At 38.2% G+C, this 17,176-nt stretch overlaps 1 protein-coding gene across 1 annotated transcript in view; it reads right to left on the bottom strand.

The window, feature by feature from the left end:
- LOC143997148 (desmoglein-4-like) overlaps positions 1 to 17,176 on the bottom strand; it is an 80,915-nt gene that overhangs the window by 50,416 nt on the left and 13,323 nt on the right. The window contains exons 2-3 of the mRNA XM_077492608.1: positions 1,953 to 1,988; positions 880 to 1,020 (exon numbers count right to left, since the gene is read on the bottom strand). Coding sequence (XP_077348734.1) covers positions 880 to 1,020; positions 1,953 to 1,988 — 177 coding nt within the window. The remainder of the gene's footprint in view (positions 1 to 879; positions 1,021 to 1,952; positions 1,989 to 17,176) is intronic.

Genomic DNA, 17,176 nt, shown 5'->3' with positions numbered 1-17,176 from the left:
GATTACTTACCTTGTCTCTAGGATCCAGCGATGTCCCCCTGCTGTGTCTGTGGCTGTGTCTTACACCTGACGCTCTGTGTCGGCTCCGTTCCCTGCCGGCGTCGCAACGCATGGGGGCAGCGCCCGGCGCAAATTCAAAAAGTACAAACTTCATAACACATACAGTACACTGTTATCTTACAGATTACATTACTGTATGAAATCATTTCACATTCCTGTTGTCCCTAATGCTTTGTCCAGTGTCCTGCATGCACTTTTATATTATATATACTTTCTGCCTGGAAACTTGAGCTTGTCCATGGCATCCAAAAAGTGTCCCATTACGTCAAAAGCGGTTTGGCCAGCTAGAAAACAGCGATAGTAAATTAGAACACTTGCAGAACTGAGTGATAGTGACTCGTGGGGAAATTAATTTTATTATTATTATATTATTAATTTTTATAATTATTTATAGTTATTTATTATAATTATAATATTAATATAATTATATTATAATTTATGATTTAGTGTTTCAAACTTTATAATAGCCGGGAAGTCTACTAGACTCTTGTTTGGACAGATTTAGGTGTGTTATTACTACGAATTACAGGCCTAAAATTATAAAAAGCCAAATTTCTATGCAAAACAATGTACTGCTTTTGAGACACGAAAATCATAATCATACCGCCAGGGAGGCTACATTAGTGTTGTGCTGCAACTCAATGATATATTCACAGACTTTTGCAGCAGAAAAGGTTTATGTTACACCACTTGTAGGATCAATGTGCTGATAATGAGATGACTGCTAACAGGTAGTGCGATCTCCCAACAAAAAAATATTTAATTGCTAGTGTATCCATAGCCAAGTGTAAAAAAAAAAGTTTAATTTGTAATTCATACCTTTGCTACAGGATTCCTGGGTCTGTTATCTTCTTCTTCTCTCATACCCAATGGAGGTACGACCCATGTACGCTTTGGGCGTGTGCTATATTGGACTTCCTGCCATGTGATGTTTCCATATTTATCTTTTCCTTTATTTACCTGCAAAAAAATGGGCAATGGCAGAAGGATAGACATGTTATCCTTTTCTTATCCACCCAAAATCAGCATGAACTGTGCAACACTCATTTTATGTATATAAGAACCTTGATGCTGGGTTCAGATCTATGCGAATTAGATGCTGGTTTCCCCACATCCAATTCCCATAGCAGGAGAATGTTACTGGCTCCCTATGGAGCCGGTTCACATATCTCCAAATTCAGGCATAGAATCGGCCCTGATTCGTCCCTGAAACAGGGAACAGGGACGCACAGCACTCCTGTGCGATCCGCAGCAGGTAACAGTGTGAACCCGGCCTAAGACATTTATTCCAATGATTAGCCTTACATTATAACTCTAATGCCATGTACACACGACCGGACTTTCTGGCAGACTAGGTCCGATGGTCTTCCCAACTGACTTTTCCGGCGGAGTTCTGACGGACTTTCCGAATGAACGGACTTGGCCACACACTATCACATCAAAGTCCGACGGATTCAAATGTGATGATGTACAACCAGTCTAGAATAAGGAAGTTCATAGCCAGTAGCCAATAGCTGCCCTAGCATCGGTTTTCGTCCGTCGGACTAGCATACAGATGAGTCCGTCGGAACGATTTGAAATGTTCTAAATCTAAAATCCGTCTGATTCTTCGACAGCAAAGGTCCGATGAAGCCCGCACATGATCAAATTGTTTGGCGGATTCGTTCCATCAGACCTTTGCTGTTGAAAAGTCCAGTCATATGTACACGGCATAAGTAAACATTAACTACACACTAGGCATAAAGTTATCAACTATGATTTCGATTCTGTCATTTTATTTGATATATTCCTGGTTTTTCGACAATATGTATAAGCTGTAATAGCATTCTTAAAGTGTATTTTTTATGTGCAATACAAAGGTCAAAAATGAAACATGAATAGACTTTCATTACCTGCACATTCCAGTTACAGCTACACTGCAAACATATCTAAAAAGAAAAAATAAACATTTGGTTAGTATTTAGGTGGTGTGCTCATATAAATAATTTTCAGCTGGCTTCATGTTTTTCTGCGTCTCTGACCAGAGAAAGGTCATCAGTCCTAAAACACATACTTGTTTTTAGTCTATGAATTAAAGCCGTGATTAAAAAGTATCAACACGCCTATGTACTTCTCATGATAAGTATGTAAAGTCAGAACCTTTTTGTTTAGTTTTGGATAGAGTAGGGAATGTTTATGCCCCCTGTTTGTTGCTTGTTTATCTATGTCTTGTTGAGAATTTTTTTTCTTAAGTTCCTTTCCCAGAGAAAGAACAGGAAGTAAAAGGAAATCCCCCCCAGAGCACAGTAATATCTCCTCTTAGACAGTCACAGTTGTCACCATAACAGGTATATTCATTGGAAGATTTTCCCTCACCTTCTCTTCCTATGACAGCTCAAAAATATTGGATTTAACATTATTTTCTGTACTGGGACAATGGTCACCACAAAACGAACAACAATACAAAAAACTTTCATGGGTTCTAACCTTTTCACTTTATATCTAAAAAATTGTGTTACTTCCACTTTAAGGGGCATATTTGTAAAGCAGTGAATGTGGCAGCTGAATCAATCACTGTAACATCAGACATTCATTAGGAAGATTCCTTTGCAGCGAATGTTGGGTGAATGTCACATTCACTGCTTTATATACTCTATTTATAAATGCTTATCATATCCATTACATTTAGAAATCACAAATGACTTATTATTGAAGGCAGATCTTTGTGAATGCAAGGCTTCTAGACACAGGTTTTCAAATTCTTACTTAATACAATCATTTTCTAAATTCTGTAAACAATTAAAATAGCAGTGTAAAGCTGGCCATACATGGATCAAGGTTCAGCAGAGATCAATTTCTAGCTATTTGTGGCCACTGTACCAAATTATTTCTGTTTAACTGCCCTGTCGGATACAAGCTACTCGATCTGCGTTGCAGAGGCTCTTAAGCTGATCACGGTGGCCAGGGCTCAGCAGCCCTGGCCAAAGTGATCAGCTTATGATCTTCTTTCATCCACAGCTCTCCCCTGTGCTCTCCTCTCTCCTCCTCACCCCCTTCTCTTTGCCTGTCAGCTCCCATGTTCTGTGTCTGTCTCCACCCCCCACTGCTATAGGTTGTGCATTCTGACAGCAGGAGTCACCCTGCTATTACAATACAGCTTTTTCAATCACATTTCCATCAACAAGATTACAGGAGTTATAATTACATAGTTACATTGGTGATGTCGAAAAAAGACACAAGTCCATCAAATCCAACCTATGTGTGTGATTATATGTCAGTATTACCGTGTATATACCCATATGTTATGGTCGTTCAGGTGCTTATCTAATAGTTTCTTGAAACTATCGATGCCCCCCCGCTGATACCACCACCTGTGGAAGGGAATTCCACATCCTTGCTGCTCTTACAGTAAAGAACCCTCTACGTTGTTTAAGGTTAAACCTTTTTTCTTCTAATTTTACTGAGTGGCCACAAGTCTTGTTAAACTCCAGCCTTCAGAAGAAGGTAGAAAACTGCTTGACATGGCAGTTGATTATTATTACTATTATTATTACTATTATACAGGATTTATATAGTGCCAAAAATGTATCTTGATGGCGATTGGTGTCCCTGCTTGTAAACCCTGTTGGTAATCTGAAAAAACTTCAGAAATGCATCTTCCGACTGGAACCCCATTAAAGACAATGCAATTATCTTGCTTGAAAATGTCTGGGTTTTTTTTCTGCACTGTGAACATCTGAGTGGTTGGAGACGCTTTTTAATAAGCTTTTACCGCTACTGTATCTCAAGAGATTTCTCAACTTTTTTGCACAGAAAAAAATAGGGCAGTTGCTTTTATAAGAATGTAACTTTTCAGCTGAATCCAAGTTAATCATAAAAAGCACCTTTGACAAATTGTAAAACAAACAGTAACAGACATTTGCATGTAACAAAATGTTGCCAACCTTGCTGAAGCAGTAATGTTTGTATAAACTACCATCAGCTCCATCCAACTAAGTTTGGTATGGAACACATACCAATAGCATGCTGGAATGCATGTAAACATCTTATTACCCTTATAGTTGGAACATTATAGGATTTTTGCTAAGGGTGCTATAGATTATTACCACCATTTTTAAATGATTTGATGTTTTTAAGCAAGACCTCTAATCCTTGGTAGGCATTCCCTGACCTTCCCAGTGATTCATACCTGCCAGTAAATTTTGGTCACCGAGCAAGTCTTCTTTTTGGCTTTCAACCCTCTATGACAATATATAGACCATCACTGCAAGCATAGCTGCTCATTGTCCTCCATAAATATGGAAAATTATGATCTCTGGCAAATATTAGATGATGACATTTATGTTTATCTTCATCTTTTATATTTTATGCCATCATTGTGAATATTTAGACCAAAGTAATAGGTTTTATTTAAAGGAAGGATCATGGGTAGAAATGATGTATTGTCCCTGTGCTCCCTTGCTGCTCTGATCTATTAACACTCTCCCTGTTTTCCAGTATTGCAGTGCTGAATTGCCTGAGTTGCCAATGGTTAGCCTTCTAAAATAGATTTAAGGTGCAGCTTGGTGAGCCCCGTGCACGTAGATTTCTGGATGTTGTAAAACATTGGATTGTGGAGAATGTAAGGAAAGTAAGAAGTTTATCCATATTGTTTTCCCTAAAGCAAACTTGCAACTATGTCTATTATAAGCATGTCTTTGTTTTAAGATTTCTTAAGCACTGTACATCACAATAAAAAAAAGCAAAACCCTGTTTCAAAGTTTATAGATAAAAAAAGAAAAGAAAAAAAAAGGAGAGAGCACTGGTGAAAATTTAGAGCAATTGCTAAAAGCCATCAGCCAGGCAAATATTCTGATTGGTTACTCAGGATAACTTGTCATATTTTTGTAAACCATCACTTTTATATATAGGTGATCTTGCTCAGGTGTGAGTGGAGAGAACTCGGGATGTGCACTAGCTGGGCATGAGCAGACCTGACATGAGAAAAGCAATACACACCCTGTACCATGAATCATAGATGAGATGAGCCAGATAGCCGGAGGCACGTATCGCACACCACCCATTATTACCAATGGTGTGTTTCTGAGACAAGAGCATTAAGTGGCAGCCTAGCTGTGTAGGTGAGGGTGTGATGGAGGCAGATCCACAATGAAGTAGCACACATGGTGTAGCGCTGCAATAAATGTTGTCTTGACATATGCCTTTATGTGGAACATATGTGAATTCTCAACAATTTGTCATTCATTTGCCAGTAGTAGAAATAGGCAAAAAACACGGATGACATAATGATTGAATCACACTGAACTCACTGTTTCCATAGTGCTTATTCTGCAAGGACAAAGAAATTGTACAATGGGAGTTAATCAGTCTCATTATCTTTGGGTATACAGAACATATTTCAAAAATCAGAAGCCATCCCACAGGAGATTTTACATGATACCTTCTAATTTATATACAGTACACAATTATAGGTAATTGATTTGAAGCAAATTAATTACTTATTCCTAATTCTAAAGCTAGTCATTCATAGGCAAATCAGATCATCTATTCCTTATTACATAGTTAAATAGATAGTAAGGTTGACTAAAGACACCAGTCTATCCAGTTCAACCTGAGTGAGCGTCTACAATTGTCCCTTTCCCTGTACATTGCACACTCACATTGGTCCCTACCCTCAAGGAGCCCACAATCCAAGGTCCCCATACATATACTAGGGACAATTTTTGGACAGAAGCCACACTCCAGCATGTCTTTGGAGTGTGGGAGGAAACTGGAGTACCCAGAGGAAACCCACGCAGGTTTTTGGTTGACTCTATATGACCTATAAAGGCATTTTATGCATGGACTGTACAGCCCTGGTACAAATACATCCTCTGTATTGGTTGTTACACTAAGGCCGCGTACACACGGGCGGACTGTTCGCCCAACTTTGTCCGCTGAACAGTGTTTGGGCGGACAGTCCGCTCGTGTGTGGGCTTTCAGCGGACAGTTTCAGCGGACAGTTGGACGGACAAGGTTTTTCGGAATTTCCGAAAAACTGTCCGCCGAAACCTTGTTTCAGCGAGCAGTCCGCCCGTGTGTAGGCTTGTTCGTCAAACAAAGTTGCGCGCATGCTCAGAAAGGATTTTCACGCTGAAAGCTATAATGCAGTGTATAGGATGTCGTATTTTTCGTCCCGTCGTACGTGCCGTTCACGTCATCGCGCACGGTTTCAGCAAACTGTTCGTCCGTCGTGTGTGGCCATGTCCGTCCATGCTAAGTTTGAGCGGACTGTTTGCCGAAACTGTTGGACGGACAAAGTTGGGCGAACAGTCCGCGCATGTGTACGCGGCCTGAGGTGTTCAGTGCGGCCTATGCATGTGCCAGTTATCTGCACAATAGGTAAAATGTAAAAAAAAATTGGGCAATAATCAGGCCATGTATGAGTAGCTCTTCAGATGGGATCCTCAATCGATGAAATCATACTTGTAATCGAGAAACAATGTTTTAGAACCTGTGTATACCTTATAACCTGCTGCTGGTCTCTCTCCTTGTGCAAGGTGTCTGATCTTGTTTTCGCACCTTATATCATTTTGTCGAAAAAATTTAGTTGAAGGACTTTCTGGGTCTGCACAGGCTATGTACAGCCAAAAAATGATGATGATGCCATCTCTAAATTTACAAGATAATGGAGTCAATTTACTAAAGGTTGCCGCATGCGATATGAAGGTCACGTAACCCATTTTTCGGAAATATCGCATGAAATAGTAAAAGAGTCAATTCATCAAAGTAAAATATCAAATGTGAGGTAAATACTGCACATTTGTTAGAATAGTGAGATAAATCATTAAAGTCAATTCTCTAAAAACACACATTCATTATTTATCAATGTGAATACAAACAAATTAAGAAAAATTAAAAATAATAACAAGTTCCAGTGAGTGAATCATGTGACATATATAAAGTTTTCCAGTGCACAGTGAAATCTCAGGAATTCCTCCAGGGAGAAAATTAGTGAAAAGACAAACCGCAAAAATGTATAAAAATCCTGTGGCTTTAAAGCGGAGTTCCACCCAAAAAAAAAAATCCCATTAAGACTCCTTTTTAACCTAGAAACAAACATTTGGAGGATTTTTTTTTATACTTACCAGAAAGGCCCTGTTGCTACGTAGTCCTCATAATCTGCCACTTTCTGGTCCACGGAGCTCCTCATGACTTCCCCTGCCTGTGTTCCATCATTTCCCAGGAGTCTGTGGTCAAAAATCGCACCTCTGTTGAATCACGCATGCGCCTCTACAAAGCTATTCCAGCAAGTGATCTTGATTGGGCTTCAAATGCCCAATCTCATGATGTAAACGGCCACAAAGGGAGGCATCAAATCGAACAGTAAGAAATGTATATTTTTTAACAATCGATCAAGATCAGTGTATACTCTTTTTCAAATTTCATTAGCAATAATGCTAGGATACAAAAAATAAATACATTTTTTTTTTTTCGCTGGAACTCCGCTTTAAGGACGGACAGGGTGAATCCACCACTCTGTCAGTCCTTAAAGTCACAGGATTTTCGTAAATTTTTGCTGTTTGTCTTTTCACAAATTTTCTCACTGGAGGAATTCCTAAGATTTCACTGTGCATTGGAGGACTTTATATATGTCACATGATTCACTCATTGGAACTTGTTGTTATTTTTATTTTACATTTTTCTTAATTTGTTTGTATTCACATTGGACAATATGTCAATCTGAGAGTACGGCTCCTTATTTAAACTATCTTTGTGTGTATTTCACTTTGAGTTGCAGCTATAGTTTTAGGTTTATATACAGGGCAGTCTTTTTTTATATATATATATATTTGTTATATATCACCTGGTGTTTGATGGCAATATTTTAGAAAAGTACAAAATAACAATTAAAGGAACTCTGCACTGGCCAGGAAGTGAAAAGTATACAATGTATCAGTGTGAAAATGTTCTCCTCTGAGCTCTGGAATGAAAATAAATTGTAACATTTCATCAGAGGGAGATTGTTTTTTGTGAATGAAAGCACCCTTGGACGTTTTCATAGTTTCACAATATTGCCGTGTGCCTTCCGGTGCAATGTTAGCTTGCAAAATAAAAAAAAAATGAAAAAAAAAAAAACGCACAAAAGTGCTAAATATCACAAAACACAAATATTTAAGGCATTCGGTAAATAACACATGCTTTTTTAGTGAATTGTCTACTTTTGAGATAAATAAAAACTCAAAAATTCATGCGATAATTATCTCTTAGTGAATTGACCCCAATGTCTGCCTTTGCAATTTCATTTGTTGTACACAAAGTGGATTTATATTCTTTGTGGCTATGGAGGATTATATTTATATCCTTTGTCGCCATGGAGGAATATATTGATATAAAAGTTTTTGTTTCAATATTCATCCCAATGAAAACTGAAACCTGTTTATACAATAAATCTAGATAAATGTTTTACTAAACGAAACTAAAGATGTAAAGAGGCTGAACTGCGGGTTCATTTCAGACTTACCTGCATGTTTGTTTCTGTATGTACAGGAATTTTATTTTTTACAGGTTCTATTGTTGTTATGCTGCCAGACTGAACTGGTCATGGAGGCATGGATGGGTTCTTATCTCAATGGTAGCCCTTGTTTTTTTTTGCTTTTCTTTTTCTTTATTTTGTATCTCCTTCATTTTCCTTCCTTGCAACCCTTGTCCATTTTAAGAGTTTTAATTGACTGAAGCCCATATGTGTTCTAAGGTTCTTTATCAGGAATCTGTCAGTTTAGAAAGATATAGGCTCCACTCTTGCCAGCTTACCATCTGTATCCTTGTCTCATTACTTGGTAAGTCACTGACCTGGAGCAAGCATGTGCTTATAAAATGCTGGAGCAATGATATGCACATGCTTGTTAAAAATAGTGCCTGTAAATCGTCTGAAAAATGCCTCATCTGCAGTCCCAATGTGAAAGCCCGAGTGCTTTCACACTGGGGTGGTGCGCTGGCAAGACGTCAAAAAAGTCTTACAAACAGCATCTTTGGGGCGCTTTAGGAGAGTGACAGCACTCATATGTCTAAACTGACAGATTCTCTGTAAAGCAAGGTTTTGATTTCCTTTTATTATTTTTGCCTTACACGGTTCAATAAATATTATTGTTGCAACTTCATTATTGTTAAATGGTTACAATTAACCAATGCAGTATTATTTAATTGAATTAACTAGATAGTTTTAACAGCTGCTCTCAGAGGTTCTGGTGGTGGTAGACAAGATCCCCAGTCTTGCCTGTCTATCATGGCCAATACAAAAGTAAATTATGTGATGTGCCTTAAGCCTCGTACACACGAATCAGAAGGGGATTGTCATTTGACATGCTGTTCTTACCATTATTACACTCCTTTCCAATTGTTTTCCAGTTTTTGACCAGCAAATGTTGGATGACAGGCTAGTAAATTTTTGTCAAACGACAGCTCCACGCCAGATTTTTGGATGGTTAGTACACAAATCCTTCACACAAAAGTTGAAAGTACAAACACGATGCTTGGAATCAATGCCCACCAAACACGAAATTAGCAGAAGGGGCCCAAAGGGTGGCGCCCAAGAGCTGAATTCCTCATAGTATGTCACTACATTCCTGTTTGTGGCACGATAATTTGTGTAATGTTAGTATGCAAGACAAGATCCTGGCACACGCCCTTTTGGCAAAAATCAGACGCTCGGTTGTCCAACAATTGTACCTTGTGTACGAGGCATACGTGTTTGTACTTTCCACTTTTGTACAAAGGATTTGTGTACTGACCATCCAAATATCTGATGTGGAGCAGTCGTTTGACAAAAGTTTACTAGCCTGTCAACATTTGTTGGTTAAAAATTGGAAAACAGTTGTTGAAAATTGTCGAAAGAAGCGTACTAATGGTAAGAACTTTGGACAACAGCCTGTCAAACGACAATCCCCTTCTGATTTTCATACAGTGTGTATGAGACTTTAGATCCCTTTCACACTGGGGCGGTTTTCAGGCACTTTAGCGCCGGAAATAGCCTCTGCTAAACACCTGAAAACCTCCTCCCATTAATTCCAGTGTGACTTTTAACACTGGGGCAGTGCGTTTGTGGGAAGTTCCGAAAATTCCTGCAAGCAGCATCTTCGGGGGCAGGTTGGGAGCATTTTATTCAGCGCTCCCAAAACACCCTGCCCACTGGAAAGACTGGGCAGAGCTTTCAAAGCACCTAAAAAGCGTTTTGAAAGCGCCACAAAATGGGAGTTTTTAACCCTTTTTTGGGGGGTTAAAACCACCCCGCTAGCGGACAAAAATGGCGCTGAAACGAGCGGTGCTTTAGCGCTAACAGTGAGCGCTGTCAGTGTGAAAGGAATCTTACAGACATGCATTTTAAAGCAGGAAGCTGAACCTGCATATGTAATTAGCTATATGTGATATGACTGTGCTCAGTACATATACAATTACACATCATACATGTAAACAAGGCTTTTAAAAAACATTAACAGATACTGATACCATTATTATATTTTACATGTATATCTAAAATAAATCATAAACCAATAATACACAATTGTACTTCTTTGTTGAAAAAAGTACTTTTTTTTTACCTTTTGCTACAACTCAATGCTGCTGATATCCTGCAGCCTCTTTGCAGCCCCCTCTTGTCTACATGCACACCATGGATGGCTGCATAACATTTCTTACCCTATACTGACAACAATGGACTATGCCTGCGTAATTTGTGTTGAAATGGTCACTTGTAGTCTCCATTAAAAACCAATGTGACAGGTTGACAGTACCGAAGTACTAAGAAGTACTAATTGTCACCATAAACGGGAAATACCTGCACAAGGACCATGGCAAGATCACCCAGTATTATTTTGTGATAGATACATGTTTAAAAATATACTGATACATGCTTTTAAAATGAAATTTACATGTTAAGGCTTATATGAGACCATATTTGTGTTGTCACCTTCATCTGTGCACTAAAGCCCAGCTCATCAATATATATGCATATGCAGTCTAAAAAACCTATGAGCCCTACATATAAGTGCAGTCTGGTATAACAAAACCGGAAATTCTTCTTTAATAGGAAAGGCAGAGCACATTTACTCACATTTATAGGACATGCCATATATAATTGATACCTATGTAGGTTTACTGACTCTGTATTGTGCTTATGTTTATTGGCTTTGTGCTTTCATCAGCAATCAATTATAAGGGAGTCTAATGAATAATGAGTAAGCTATGCGTTCCACCCACCACTCCTGACAATGCAATGAACAATGTTTTGTCTGCGTAGAGTGTAAAATAAAATAATGTATACTGTTTTATGAACATTGAAAAGCCATTGTCGGAATGGTATTAAAATCAAATGTGTACAGGAGTAATATCATGATCAGAATGAGTTACATTCCCTTTTGAGATTTCAGCAAATGTTTATGTTTCTTTTGTGTGATAAAATTTAGTAAAAGTTAATTTTTTTTTTTCTCAGTGTTTCACAACTTTTCTTTCTTATAAATTTTAACATTCTTTTGTCAAACGTTTCTGTCTGTGTTGAAACATGAGGCATATAGTATGGTACTCCATAGGTTAATACATGACCTTTATGTGTAGTCTAAGAACTGACACTTCCTGTGAAGAAACTAAATCTCACAATCCCTGGGTCTTTCTGCAGGTGAGAGCTACACCGTAATTAGATCTGACACATGCAGTTAGTGCTCCCACATATATAATTGAAATAGTGAGGAATGGATTGGGCGCTGTGTGACCTGGACCAAGTGTTGCCTGTCCCTTTAGCTAATATGGACAAGCTAGGTAAAAGCATACATCAACATAGGGAAATTGATCAGCTGCGGCATTACAAACTGCAGCCACAGTGTGTGAGCCTGTCATTGCAAGGTAAGGCAAACAGATGCCACAGGGAATATAACACACTAATACCTAGTTAAAGCAACATACATATTTTAAAGCATACTATGCCTTTAAAGATGCATACAAATTCTTTATTAACACTCTAACAGAAACATAGAGACCCATCAACATATGTATTCAAAGTCTCTGAGAATTCTTTAAGGGGCATAGCAGGTACCTTATGATTGGATAACAAATTTGTTTGTTAAAGTCAGTCTGTCATGAAGCTGCTATTGATGACATTTCCTTCTGAAAATATCAGTTCCCTGACCATTATGCTTATCTAGTGGCTTCAATGCTTTCTGAATCACTGACCAAGAACAGATCTGAGGATTAGAAATTCTGATTTGACTCTGCCTTTCTTGCTCCTCATAATTGTGGGTTAGTGGCTCAGAAAATATTGAAACCACTGAATCAGTGGAAAGTCAAGAAACTGTATTTTTTAGAAGATGACTAGCAATAGCAGCCTCGATATTCTGCACATTTCCTTTAAAGCATGTCTGTAGACAAAACTTTTTTTTTTTTGGTGTCTATGTCTCATGTGGGAGATTTCCCATTATGTTCCATCCTGGTGACAATAATGAAAGAACCCTTTAATACAGTTGTCATGGAACAGATGTCCCCACAGGAAGATTTCCCATCACTTTGTGACCTGGTGAAGTGAAGTTTGCCATGTTCTCAGGAACATCTATAAACATTAATTATGCCTAAGCAGTACTCTAAAAAATATCTTTTGTCTGGAATTCTTCCTGGAAAATTATTATAGTGTACTTCCTGATATCTGAGGTTGCTTAGGGATCCCTGTCTATTCAGACTTGTATGTGTTTTATTGCAGTTTGAGAGGCACCCCTGCCCAAAATGTCCAGTGTCATCCTTGAAACTGGTATTCAATAATTCCTAAAGTAATTTAGAGGACTTGCAAATGCTTTTCCTTACATAGCCTCTCTTCCAAAACAGCCACTGAAACCTCCAAATATAAGTTCCCCCTATCAATGTTACAAAGGTATATAGTAAGGCTGAAAAAAAAGACATAAAGTCCATGAAGTTAAACCAAGAAAAAAAAAATACACTTGAAACCTACAGAAACCTATACCCATGGTTGATCCAGAGGATGGAAAAATAATTTAGGAAGCATGGTCCAATTTGCTCCTGCAAGGGCAAATCCTTCCTGATCCTCAATTAGATATTCCCTGGATCAACAATCTCTGTTGTTACTACTTGTACAGTAAATGTTAATAACCAATTAGATTCCGTGCATTCAGGAATACCCCAAGCTTTATAATTCCTGATAAATTCTATTTCACATTTTCACAGCACTTATTTTAAAGAAGCCCTTTTGTATGCAGAGATTAAACTTCCTTTGCTCCAGAAGCAAAGAGCGCCCTTCTCCTTTACAATTACATTAAAATGAAAAACTTTGCACCAAGGTCACTATATGGATATATACGTGGTGATCATATCCCCCTTAAACACTGTTTCCCTTTGCTCCATATACTGTATACTGTGTGTGTGTGTGTGTATGTATATATATATATATATATATATATATATACATACATACATACATACATACATACATACATACATACACACACACACCTACATTTATTTTTATTTGATTTTGAGTGTAATACAAAGTCATACAAAGAAAGCCAAACACTGGCACCAACCATGCTAAAACAAGTAAGTTGCCTTGTTCTACTCCCTAAACCACCACATTTAAGTATGCATAACAGCTACACATATTAACAGTTCAAGATCACAGTTCACAGAGGCGAGCAGAAGTAATACATATGATCCAAAACATTCTAAACCCTTAGTATACCTAAACCTTAGACCGAGAGCAAGTAACCATATTCTATAGCATAAGGGGGGATGTGTTGAATTAGGATCAAATAAATAACCATAGGGAGAGAGAACACATAACCATTTAAAGAAATATACCTACCAATAGGAGGGAATTTCAGGGTAGGACAGCTGAGTCTGGGGTTTCCAGCCATTATGTCCACATTTTTATCAAATTTAGTAGGCTACCCTCTACTGCTACAAGCAGCTTTATATAATGGTCATACAGAATTTATCTTTGTTTTCCATCTGTCTAAGGTAGCTGGAGCTTAAGCTTTTCATTGATGGACAATGGCTTTCCTAGTGTGAAATAACAGAAGGCCAAGCAGAGTCCTGGTTGCTTTTTTTTGACCAGAGGATCCACCAAACCCAAGAGAAATACCCTAACGTCTAAGGGGACCATAATGATGATGAGATCAGTAATATATTGCAGAATCTAAATCTAGTAAAGTGTAATGGTGAAGTCGGACCAAAAAACATGTATGAAATCAGCAGGGGAAGAAAAGCACCTCCAGAAACCAGCAGAATGTTTAACCGAAAGCTTACTTAGCCATGCTGATGCGAGGTAACTGCAAGGAAATTTTTTAAATTGTATGAGTCTATTCCTGGTCAAAATCAATTGTTGAAATGGGTAATCCTAGACATCGTCCCATTCCTCATTGTCCAGAGACACAAGATCTTGGGACCATTTATATTTTTATATTTTTTAAACGCCCTATTCTTTATGGCATTTAACATTGGACACAAGCCACATAGCTTTTACTTTTAAACCTATAAGCCAATGGGAATTTATTCAACTATCTATCTATCTATCTATCTATCTATCTATCTATCTATCTATCTATCTATCTATCTATCTATCTATCTATCTATTTTTGGGTGATTGAAGTAAAAGTAAAACAAAAGAAAAGAGAACCATTGAGGTTGATTTACTAAAGGATTTGACAACCTGACATGAAAAAGGATGACTGGTTATTTTGGGTAATAGCAAGATTATTATTATTTTTTTTTAATCAGCACTATAGCTGTTAATTTTTCCTTTCCCCATTTTCCATCACTTGCTATTGCAATAAAACAGAACAAGTAGTTGCGAACACAGATCTAATATCAGCAACTAATGCTGCGTACACACGAGCGGAATGTCTGACAGAAAAAGTCAGACGAAAACTTTTCATTGTATATTCCGATCGTGTGTATGCCTCATTGGGCTTTTTTAATGAAAATTCTGACGGACCTAGAAATAGAACATGTTTTAAATATTTACGATGAAACCAATTCCTATCGGGAAAACCGCTCGTCTGTATTCTGTTCCGATGGACCTAAAACGACTCATGCTTTGAAGCAAGGACGAGACAGATGGCTATTGGCTACTGGCTATTGAACTTCCTTTTTCTAGTCCCATCGTACGTGTTGTACGTGACTGCGTTCTTAACGGTCGGACTTTGGTGTGATCGTGTGTACGCAAGACAATTTCAGCTGAACTCCGTCGGAAAAACCTTCAGAGTTTATTCCGACTGGAAAACCGGTCGCGTGTACATGGCATAAGAGGATATAGCTCACATGCCAATACCATGTTGTAATATTGCAATGATGCACAAAATTCTCATGTTTGTCACAAAAAGGAAAATGTTTCACAGAATGCTTATTCATATTACAGGAAATAATATGTGTTCTGTTCAAATCTGTCACAACACAAAATACCACAAAGAATATATACTGGTATCAGATGAAAAATGCCAGAGGTAATTCACGTGTTTATAAAACAAAAAGCATCCTTGAATAAACAGAATCCGAATCAAGAAGGCATTGCATACCTATTAGCAATGCAGTAGTAATTATCACATGGTGGTGAGCAAAAAATTGGAACACACATATATATCATGCTAGGTTGTAAAAAAAAAATGTGTTAGTTGTAACAGAGATCAACTAGCATTATGCTATTATATGTAAGTTCCAAGGTACTATTTAGCCTTGGAATTCTGTGTATTCTGTATGTTATGTTGCCTTAAAAACTCTTGTTGGGTTGTCTGCATATGTCTTTCTCCTTTACAATTTATACTACGTGCATACTTGAAAAACCTGAGGCTTACTGTGTTGGACCTAAAGACATACTGTATACATGTCTAACCCCTTACCAGCCAACACTTGTTTATCTGCAGATGATGTCTCTCAGGGTGAAGACATTTGGAAACTCTGAACTTTTCCTAAGCTGATGGCACTCTCTGTCAAGAGGCTTTTCAGTCATTTTTAGAAGCATCTGTCTCCTGTATTTTTGCTGATGCATGCAAGCTGCAGCACCCTCACAACTCTTGGATGCAGGTACTATTGACAGACCCACACAGAATTAGAAATACACATCTCTCTACACCATACAGAGTGTTGGGATGTGGACAGGTCTAGAGCGAAGGAAAACTGATCACTCACCGCGTGACATACCTCCCAACTAGCTGGTCTTTTCATGTTGGTCTACTGCACTATACAGATTGTTCTCCTTTTTTGCAAGGCTCTGATGAAGAGGAAAATTCCCCCGAAACGTGTCAGCCCACTTTGAGTATTTGCCCTTGCATGGGCATGTCTAATTTTTAAACTTGTGTATATTTTGTAACCAAGCTTTTATGAAAACGTAGGAACTTTTTTTATGGTTTTATATATGCATTTGTTTACTTTGCACTTGAATAAATTGTATTGTCTTGATCCTAGTGGTTGATCATACGCCTTCCTCCTCTTTCTTTTTTTCCACTCAGACTTCTTCAGACTGACCCAGGTCAGATTAGGCAGCGGGACATGCACGATCAACTTCCACATTAATTTCTAATTTTTCTTTACCCCCCCCCCTTTTGTTTTCTCTTCCAAAAAAGGCCTACCATGGTATATCAAAAAACGCCTTCAGGAGCGTGGGAGAAATTCTTTCTTTGTTTAACTTGTTTATCTGCAGCCTTCTCTCCTCTACATACTCCTAACACAAGATCAAAGGATATTTCTCAGCAGTAGAAGGCAGGTGGTGGGGATCAGACATCATACACACACTGCAGAGCTAGAGCACAGAGCTCAGTGAAACCTGAGTGAGATAATGGGTACATACCCTGTTAACAGGCTCACAGGGATACATACACAGCTGAGGCTGTTAATTACCTGTTGTGTGCTGAAAGGGGGGGGGGGGCATCACCTGGGAAGCTGTGAAGTCGACATAGAGTATTAACAGTGCCTCATGCAGATAGCAGAGGGAAAATAGATCACAAAACAATGCCATTCACTGGGAAGTTCAGTGTACTGCTGCTTCTCCTCCTCCCCCAGCTCTTATGCAGCTGAGAAGAGAGGGAATGTGATCACTTATATATAAAAAAAAGTATTTATAATTTTTTTTTATATTTATTGTATACAAATATGTTTTGCCTTTTATTTATAT

Source organism: Lithobates pipiens, unplaced genomic scaffold, assembly GCF_037356315.1.
Source record: "Lithobates pipiens isolate NorthernLeopardFrog02 unplaced genomic scaffold, aLitPip1_a1.2 Scaffold_19, whole genome shotgun sequence".
NCBI lineage: Eukaryota > Metazoa > Chordata > Amphibia > Anura > Ranidae > Lithobates > Lithobates pipiens.
This window is presented reverse-complemented; position numbering and strand designations above follow the sequence as displayed.